Source organism: Macaca mulatta, chromosome 1 (genome assembly GCF_049350105.2).
Source record: "Macaca mulatta isolate MMU2019108-1 chromosome 1, T2T-MMU8v2.0, whole genome shotgun sequence".
NCBI lineage: Eukaryota > Metazoa > Chordata > Mammalia > Primates > Cercopithecidae > Macaca > Macaca mulatta.
Genome location: NC_133406.1, coordinates 234,197,330 through 234,206,563, shown reverse-complemented (window position 1 = coordinate 234,206,563; position 9,234 = coordinate 234,197,330). Strand labels below are relative to the sequence as shown.

General features: G+C 57.9%; 1 protein-coding gene across 13 annotated transcripts; it reads left to right on the top strand.

Moving 5' to 3' along the window:
* The first annotated feature begins 134 nt into the window (after positions 1 to 134).
* ZBTB48 (zinc finger and BTB domain containing 48) lies at positions 135 to 9,234 on the top strand. 13 transcript variants are annotated; one of them, XM_077977282.1, is made up of 11 exons: positions 135 to 188; positions 682 to 1,440; positions 2,243 to 2,484; positions 5,872 to 5,983; positions 6,648 to 6,740; positions 7,145 to 7,231; positions 7,389 to 7,543; positions 7,967 to 8,103; positions 8,197 to 8,361; positions 8,713 to 8,801; positions 8,873 to 9,234. In XM_077977282.1, exons 2-11 carry the CDS (start codon positions 751 to 753, stop codon positions 9,167 to 9,169), a joined length of 2,067 nt encoding a protein of 688 aa, XP_077833408.1. In that variant the 5' UTR covers positions 135 to 188; positions 682 to 750; the 3' UTR covers positions 9,170 to 9,234. The 13 variants fall into 13 exon arrangements, 8 of the variants coding, with proteins under 8 accessions (XP_077833408.1, XP_077833402.1, XP_001094007.2 ...); XM_077977276.1 differs by having other exon boundaries at positions 135 to 209; XR_013408873.1 differs by having other exon boundaries at positions 160 to 275; positions 6,552 to 6,740; positions 8,201 to 8,361.

The following is a 9,234-nucleotide window of genomic DNA, read 5'->3' as shown; positions in this document are numbered from 1 at the left end:
GAGGCGGGCCCAGCGCCAAAAGAACAGGGCGTGGCCTCATCCCCTCATCCCATTGGCCGTTCTCTGCGGGGCCCCGCCCTCGGGTGCCGGAGCTAGAAGATCTACGCTTCCGAGGCGCCCCTCCTGGCCGGCACGCTCTGACGTCACGTCCGGCGCGGAGACGGCTGCGTCTCCGCACGGTCGGCGGGGCACGCATAGCCGGGCAGTTGGTTCGTGGGCTGTGGAGGCGACGGAGCCGGGGGCTGGTGGGGCCAGCTCAGGGAGGACCTGCCTGGGTGAGGAGGGCACGAGGTGAGGGAGGGAGGGGCTGCGGGCCGCCGTGGCTGCCTTCCGCTCGGCCGCTCGGGACCTGTGGGCGCGGCGTGGGCTCCGCTTACCTGTCCGCGGCCGCCGTCCTCCCCAGTCCAGGATCCTCTCACTGTGCCAGGCCAGTCAGTTCGCGCTCATCCCGTGCCTTCTTTCCCCAAACTTGGATTTTTCCCACCAGGCCCTTCTTCATGACCCTGACCCCCCCATCAGCATCCCCCCTGGCCAACCCAATATGGCCCCCGGTCCCCGGGAGGCTGTCAAGTATGTTCCTGCCTTCCGCGTGCACCCCTCACCTTGACCCAAGCCCTCGTGCTGATAAATGTGATTATTTGAGTGGAGGCCAACTTCCCCTTTCTCTCTCTTCGACTCCAGGGGCTTTCTCTTGCATACGCTCGCTTGGGCTGGCCAGGGTGTCACTTCTGCCTCCCTGCCCTCCAGACCATGGACGGCTCCTTCGTCCAGCACAGTGTGAGGGTTCTGCAGGAGCTCAACAAGCAGCGGGAGAAGGGCCAGTACTGCGACGCCACTCTGGACGTTGGGGGCCTGGTGTTTAAGGCGCACTGGAGTGTCCTTGCCTGCTGCAGCCACTTCTTCCAGAGCCTCTACGGGGATGGCTCAGGAGGTAGTGTCGTCCTCCCTGCTGGCTTCGCTGAGATCTTTGGCCTCTTGTTGGACTTTTTCTACACTGGTCACCTCGCTCTCACCTCAGGGAACCGGGATCAGGTGCTCCTGGCAGCCAGGGAGTTGCGAGTGCCAGAGGCCGTAGAGCTGTGCCAGAGCTTCAAGCCCAAAACTTCAGTGGGACAGGCAGCAGGTGGCCAGAGTGGGCTGGGGCCCCCTGCCTCCCAGAATGTGAACAGCCTCCTCAAGGAGCCGGCAGGCTTGCAAGAAGAGGAAGTTTCGAGGACTCTGGGTCTAGTCCCCAGAGATCAGGAGCCCAGAGGCAGTCATAGTCCTCAGAGGCCCCAGCTCCATTCCCCAGCTCAGAGAGAGAGTCCCTCCTCCCTCTGTGGGAAACTCAAGCAGGCCTTGAAGCCTTGTTCCCCCGAGGACAAGGAACCTGAGGACTGCAAAATGCCTCCAAGGCCCTTCGAGGCTGAAGGTGGCCAGCTGCAGGGCGGGAGTAATGAGGTACTGTGCCCAGGGTGCTGGGACTGGGGAGACAAATGGAGGGAATAGACACTTTTTTTGGTATAATAGGGACCCTGGGCTGGGTGTGATGGCTCATTCACGTGAGTGGTTCAAGTGGAGGACGACAGGGATGGACGAAGTCTATTTGTAATCCTAGCACTTTGGGAGGCCAGGGTGGGTGTGGATCACTTGAGCTTGGGAGTTCGAGACCAGCCTGGGCAACATGGCGAGGCCTCATCTGTACAAAGAAAATACAAAAATTAGCCGAGTGTGGTGGCACACACCTGTAATCCTAGCTACTTGGGAGGGTGAGGTGGGAGGATCACTTGAGCCCAGGAAGTGGAGGTTGCAATGAGCTGAGATGGTGCCACTACGCTGTAGCCTAGGCGACAGAGCAAGACCCTGTCTCAAAAAAAAAAAAAGTGGACCTTAAGACAATCTCTGTTAATGTGGGTTTGGAACGGGCTTTCTCCAAACAAAGGAAGCTGGTGATCTCAGGCTGACCTTTCTGCAAGCCCCAGCTATTCATGGTTGCCACCTTCCTGAGAGGAGTGGGCAGCATCAGGGTTACAGGTGTTTCCCCAGGATAGTGTTTCCATCCGAGCTTCCAGTTCCCCACAAATACAGTCACTTTCCTCTGAATCCAAGACTCAGATGCTCTGCCTTGGGCCCCTGAAGGAACAGTGTCTGATGAAGGGACTTGTCAGGGTTGGGGCTTGGGATGGAACTGGAGCTGGGTCCCTACAACTCCTGCTGATTCATTTGGTGACCCCACCCCCTCCTGCTGCCTATTGTGCTCTAGTGGGAAGTGGTGGTTCAAGTGGAGGACGACGGGGATGGTGATTACATGTCTGAGCCTGAGGCTGTGCTGACCAGGAGGAAGTCAAATGTAATCCGAAAGGCCTGTGCAGCTGAGCCAGCCCTGAGTGCGGGCTCCCTAGCAGCTGAGCCTGCTGAGAACAGAAAAGGTACAGCGGTGCCGGTCGAATGCCCCACATGTCATAAAAAGTTCCTCAGCAAATATTATCTAAAAGTCCACAACAGGTAAACTTTCTGTTTTTCTATTTTCCTGTCTGCCATTCCCGCGTTGGGGGAGGGGTCTTGCACGTCCCACTTCTGGGTGAGGTAGGGGCTGGGGGATCCATCTCAGACCCACATAGTGCCTGGCCTTGGCACACCTCTGGCAATCAGGAAGTGAGAGTCTGCTTTGGGTTAGATTCTTCTTCCTCACTGTCCTGTGAGTACTGTGGTTGGAGATGGGTTTGTGGACATCTTGTCAACAGGTTCCACCCACTGTGGACCTTGACCTTCAGCTGGCCTCTGCGGACAGAATGAGAAACCTGTGGCCCGTGTGCTAGAGCTGAGGCCCAACCTTAGGTGTTTCTGAAGCCCGGCAGTGTGGGCTTGAAGCCTGGCAGTGTGGGCTTTGGGCCACAATGCTGAGCCTTGGGTCAGTGCTACCTGTGTTTCCAGGGAAGTGTTCACTCTGGGGTGTCAGTGGAGTATTAAAGTCCAGTTGTCTAAACCTTCAGTGTCCAGTAAAGTAACCAGGAACTCCAGGGGCTATTAAAATTTTTATTTTTACATTTAGTGGAGACAAGGTTTTGCTATGTTGCCCAGGCTGGTCTCAGACTCCTGGGCTCAAGCGATCCACCCACCCTGGCCTCCCAAAGTGCTAGAATTATAGGTTTGAGCCACCATGCCCAGCCCCCAGGGGCTATTTTATGTTTTTGAGTTGGAGTCTTGCTCTGTCACCAGGTTAGAGTGCAGTGGCACGATCTCAGCTCACTGCAACGTCTGCCTTCTGGGTTCAAGCGATTCCTCTGCCTCAGCCTCCAAAGTAGCTGGGATTACAGGCATGCGCCACCACACCCGGCTAATTTTTTGTATTTTAGTGGAGACGAGGTTTCACCATGTTGGCCAAGATGGTCTTGATCTCCTGACCTTTCGATCTGCCCGCCTCGGCCTCCCAAAGTGTTGGGATTACAGGTGTGAGCCACCATGCTCGGCGTATGTTTTTTTTTATTTTATTTTATTTTACTTTATTTTTTTTTTGAGACGGAGTCTCACTCTGTTGCCCAGGCTGGAGTGCAGTGGCATGATATCAGCTCACTGCAACCTCCACCTCCCAGGTTCAAGCGATTCTTCTGCCTCAGCCTCCCGAGTAGCTAGGATTACAGGTGCCCGCCACCACGCCCAGCTAATTTTTGTATTTTTAGTAGAGATGAGGTTTCACCATCTTGACCAGGCTGGTATTAAACTCCTGACCTCGTGATCCACCTGCCTTGGCCTCCCAAAGTGCTGGGACTCACGGAGTCTCTCCTCTCCACTCACCCAGGCTGGAGTGCAGTGGCTCCATCTCTGCTCACTACAACCTCTGCCTCCCAGGTTCAAGCAATTTTCCTTTCTCAGCTTCCTGAGAAGCTGGGATTACAGGCGTGTGCCACCACACCTGGCTAATTTTGTTTGTATTTTTAGCAGAGACGGGGTTTCAGCATGGTGGTCAGGCTGGTCTTGAACTCCTGACCTCGTGATCCGCCTGCCTCAGCCTCCCAAAGTGCTGGGATTACAGGTGTGAGCCACTGCACCCGGCCATTTTTTTACTTTTTAGTAGAGACGGGTTTCACCATATTGGCCAGGCTGATCTCAACCTCCTGACCTTGCGATCCACCTGCCTCGGCCTCCCAAAAGTGCTGGGATTACAGGTGTGAGCCACTGTGCCCAGCCCCCAGGGGCTATTTTAACTTAGAATTTTAAATTAAATAAAAATTCAGTTTCTCAGATATGTTAGCCAAATCTGAAGTGGTGAGGAACCACGTGGCTCCTGGTGGCTGAATCGGGCAGTGCTGACATAGCACATTTCCATCATCTTGGAGAGGCCCTTTGGGCAGCACTGCTCTGGAGTCCCTTCAAGCCCTGTGGGAATGGTGGCCCAGTGACATGCCTTCCAATCCTGGCACTCCCAGCCAAGACATCACTAGTCTGTCATGGTGTGTTTTTTTGCCAAGCCAGGTAGGGCGGCACACTAGTAATCACCTGGAATGGGAGCAGGGGAAATCTATTTGCTGTCCCTGTGCACCGTGTTTGGGGCAGCTGCTGCCAGTGGAATGCTGGGATGACTCCAGTGTCGGGGGTTCCTGGGGCAGCCTGTGTGCTGCTGGATGCTCGCTCTCAAGTGCCTTGCCGGGGTAAGACTGGGGTGGTTTCCATCCCTTCCTTGGGCTTCAGCTTGCTGGGCTGGCCCTGAGAACTGGGAGGGGATGGCTTCATGAAGTCATTTTGATGGGGGATGAAGATAGTTGCTATGGAGGAACAGGATGAGAGAGATGCTTGGCCTCTGGCAGGTGGGAGGGGCTGTCGCAGGCTGCACAGGGACTCCGAGGTCGAGTTCATTTAGTTCATTCAACAGTCTACCAGGTGGCCAGCAAGGCTGTGTGGGTGCTTGGGATGCATTTAAGGGAACTAAATAAAGGTCCTTATGCAGCCGACCTGCTTGCCGGGCAATGCAGGTAACAGATAAGTCCATCTGTCTGCAGTAGATGGTGAGGAAGTGCTGCGGAAAAAAAAAAAGCAGAGGTGGGCCAAGGGGTTGGCGAGTTGTGGGTTGGGTTCGATTGTGATTTTAAGTAGCCAGGGTCTCGGGAGTCTTACTCAGAAGGTGAGATTTAAGCAGAGACTCAAAGGAGGCAAAGAAGTTGACCAAGTGGGTGACTGGGGAGCATCTGGGTAGAGGGAAGAGCCAGGGCGCCGGGGTAGGAGGATCCTGGGGGCGTGACAGGCAGCAAGGAGGCACATGCCTGACCCAGGTGGCCAGATGACACCCTGGGAGAGAAGCAGGCAAGGGGAGGGCTGCCTCTGCCCTGAGGGGCCTCCCGGGCCTTTGTCTGAATGGGGAGCACTGGGGATATGTGAGCCAAGAGGTGCTGAGGTCTCACTTAAACTAAAGGGTCTTTCTGGCTCATGAACTGAAACCTGTGGGGGAGGCAGTCCCAGAGCCGAGAGACCAGATAGGCAGCTCCCCTGGCTACCCGGGAGAAGCTGTTGCCGGGCTAGGTGGGGCAGTGGAGTCAGATGAGGATCTGGCCTTGGGTTTGAAGCTCTTGGAAGCCTTGAGTTGCTTCTCTAGTAGTCAGGACCCAAGATCTGCCTCTGTCTTCAGACAGAATGCGGCCAACTGGGCCTCCCCATAGGCCTCTGTGCTGGTCAGATCATGGCAGCCTCTTAGGACCTTTGTGAGCTTCTTGCCACGGCACTCTCCCTTGCAGAGAGTCTCCATGCTGGGAGAGGCTTCTGGGCTTGTCCCTGCACCTTAACCAGCTGGTGTCACCTCAGAACACTTGTTCCCCTTAGAAGGGACCCAGAAAGGGCCCTGGGTGAGGGAGAGATGGGAAACCCTCTCAGCCACCCCACCCCTGTGGCTTCTCCTGGCAGGAAACATACTGGGGAGAAACCCTTTGAGTGTCCCAAGTGTGGGAAGTGTTACTTTCGGAAGGAGAACCTCCTGGAGCATGAAGCCCGGAATTGCATGAACCGCTCGGAACAGGTACTTGGGAGCTGGCCCAGGTACTTGTGGGCAGGGCACGCTGGCCTGTCTTCGTGCCATCCGGGAAGGGCCCCAGGAGACTGAGAGGGGTACAGGGGTACTGTAAACTCAGGAAAGCTGTAGGGTCCTTGGATGTCATCAGGTCCATACCCTGGTATAGGTGGGGACACAGGTCCTGAGGGCGGAAGGGACAGGCATAGGAGGGACTCTGTGGGAGGCATTTGGGGTTGGTCTTTCTAGGCCCCTTGCCCACCTCCACCTTGGGCTTTGGAGAAGGGGAGCCTCTACAGGGAATGGCAGCTGGGAAAGGCCCCCTGGCCACCCCCAGCAACCCCACTGCTGGCTTCTGTGTCAGGGCCCGCTGAAACCCAGACCCACTCTTTCTAGAGGCCTGTCAGCAGCCACTGGGGCCAGGGACTGTGGGTGAGGCCACTCGGACCCTGCCCCCAGTCTGTCTGAGCCTGAGAAGGGCCTGGTATGCGGTGGGCTTGCAGCACTCAGTGACGGTCAGGCCAGGCAGGTTACCTGTTGCCCTCTCCCACCCTAGCATCCCCCCCTGCCCAGGCAGACTCTTCCCAGCAGCAAGCGGAAGCCCGGGCAGAGGCTGCTGTCACAGGCAGAGGCCCCCGCTGATGCCGGCCCTGCTTGCCCCTCACACTGCCAGGTCTTCACGTGCTCCGTGTGCCAGGAGACATTCCGCCGGAGGATGGAGCTGCGGGTGCACATGGTGTCTCACACAGGGGAGATGCCCTACAAGGTCAGGCTTGGCCTATCTCTAGGGCCAGGGGTGGGTAGCCCCAGGATCCCTCCTGCTGAGCCCTTTACGTGGGGGTGCTATCAGGCACCTCCCTCACAGTAGCTGTCAAGGAGCCTGCCTTCCCTGCCTGTCCAGTGCCCCCTTATCTGGGCAGGATTGCTGGCTGCAGCCTCACCTCCAGGGTCCTTATTAGGCCCTTGTTTCTTTCCATGGAGGACAGGCTTGGCATCCTCTGGGCAGCTGAGCCCTGAGGGCCCTCCCTTGCGCCATCCTTCACACCAGATCAGGGTCCTCCCAGTATCATCTCACTGGGGCCTCCTGTTCCTGCCCTACAGCCCAAGGGTGGGTGGCAGGGTTTCATGGGTGCAGGCTGCCCTGGAGGTGACTGTGGGCCTCTTTTTCAGTGTTCCTCCTGCTCCCAGCAGTTCATGCAGAAGAAGGACTTGCAGAGCCACATGATCAAGCTGCATGGAGCCCCAAAGCCCCATGCAGTAAGTGACAGGCAGGGCTGGGCATGTTTTGATGCTGGCATGAGCAAGAGTGAGCTGTGCCCAGAGGGGGGAGGGGGCTTGTGGGTCTCTCAGGCAGCCCTTCCCTATTCTCACCCTGGCCCTGGTCCCTCCCTCTGCCTGCCTGGTCTGCCTGCAGTGCCCCACCTGTGCCAAGTGCTTCCTGTCTCGGACAGAGCTGCAGCTGCATGAAGCTTTCAAGCACCGTGGTGAAAAGCTGTTTGTGTGTGAGGAGTGTGGGCACCGGGCCTCGAGCCGGAATGGCCTGCAGATGCACATCAAGGCCAAGCACAGGTGTGTGTCGCCTGTTCACTTCTGGGGCCCAGTCCTGCTGCCAGCCCAGGCTTGCACCGGCAGGGAAGACAGTTTGCTGACTTTTACACAGATGAGTGTGCCTTCAGCCTCCACCCTGAATCTAGTGCCTACAGCCTCTCTGGGGTAGTGGGACCCGAAGGGCAAGCAGCTATGCCAGGCAGAGAGGCTGGGGGCGCTTGTTTGAGGCTCAGACAAGCCTCTGTGTCCCCGGGGCAGATTCTGAGCTTCCTTAGTTTCTTGTGATTCCCTGCTCCCAGATTGTCCTGCTCTGGGGTGGAGGTGGTGCCCCTTTCCTAGCACTGCCCAAGCCCTCTTTCCACCAGCCATGCTCCTAGCTGTAGCAGAGCGAAGGGGGTCACTTCCCTTGGTGATGGCCTCTGCCCTATGTCCCCACCCTAACAGGAATGAGAGGCCACACGTGTGTGAGTTCTGCAGCCACGCCTTCACCCAAAAGGCCAATCTCAACATGCACCTGCGCACACACACGGGCGAGAAGCCCTTCCAGTGCCACCTCTGTGGCAAGACCTTCCGAACCCAAGGTGAGGTACGCCCCGCTCCTCCCCTCCCCATCCCCATCCCCATCCCCATCCCGAGGCAAGCCCCCAGGCTGAGCTCTTGCCTTGTGCCTGCAGCCAGCCTGGACAAGCACAACCGCACTCACACCGGGGAAAGGCCCTTCAGTTGCGAGTTCTGTGAACAGCGCTTCACTGAGAAGGGGCCCCTCCTGAGGCACGTGGCCAGCCGCCATCAGGAGGGCCGGCCCCACTTCTGCCAGATCTGCGGCAAGACCTTCAAAGGTACCTGGGCGACCCTGGGAGAGCCTTTTCCTGCTCATCTGAGTTGGAGGGTCTCTGAGGAGGAAACGCTCCTTTCTTGCCAGTGAATCTCTCTTGTGCCCCACACAGTAGTGTTGAGAGTGGACCTGCTTCGAAGGCAGGGGTGTCCTGTGCAGTAGCGACCCTGGGTGGCACTAGAGAGCCTGGCAGGGCCTGTGCGGCACTTTTAAACCACTGGCCCCACGTACTGCAGAAAGAACCCCATGCCCATGGCTTGGTCCCCTCCCTTGCTGCCTGTCCTGACCTCCTGCTGGGCTTCCTTGAGGGTCCCGGGGCTCCTGCACGATTCCCTCCGTGTTCTCCCTCCCACAGCCGTGGAGCAACTGCGTGTGCATGTCAGACGACATAAGGGGGTGAGGAAGTTTGAGTGCACCGAGTGCGGCTACAAGTTTACGCGGCAGGTAGGCCAGGCCCTAGGCCCCTTCCCCTCCCCCAGGATCCCCCGAAGTCCTGAGCTCACCTTCCCCGCCAGGCCCACCTGCGGAGGCACATGGAAATCCACGACCGGGTGGAGAACTACAACCCGCGGCAGCGCAAGCTCCGCAACCTGATCATCGAGGACGAGAAGATGGTGGTGGTGGCGCTGCAGCCGCCTGCGGAGCTGGAGGTGGGCTCGGCGGAGGTCATTGTGGAATCCCTGGCCCAGGGCGGCCTGGCCTCCCAGCTCCCAGGCCAGAGACTGTGTGCAGAGGAGAGCTTCACCAGCCCAGGTGTCCTGGAGCCCTCCCTTATCATCACAGCTGCTGTCCCCGAGGACTGTGACACATAGCCCACTTTGGCCACCAGAGCCCACTTGGCCCCACCCAATAAACCGTGTGGCTTTGGACTTGCGTA

Excerpts from the sequence above, each read along its gene's own strand:
- ZBTB48 (XM_015142771.3), top strand. The coding sequence starts at position 751 with ATGGACGGCTCCTTCGTCCAGCACAGTGTGAGGGTTCTGCAGGAGCTC. Across the intron at positions 8,104-8,196 it reads CAAGACCTTCCGAACCCAAG|CCAGCCTGGACAAGCACAAC; the intron begins GTGAGGTACGCC and ends TTGTGCCTGCAG. Across the intron at positions 8,802-8,872 it reads GCTACAAGTTTACGCGGCAG|GCCCACCTGCGGAGGCACAT; the intron begins GTAGGCCAGGCC and ends CTTCCCCGCCAG.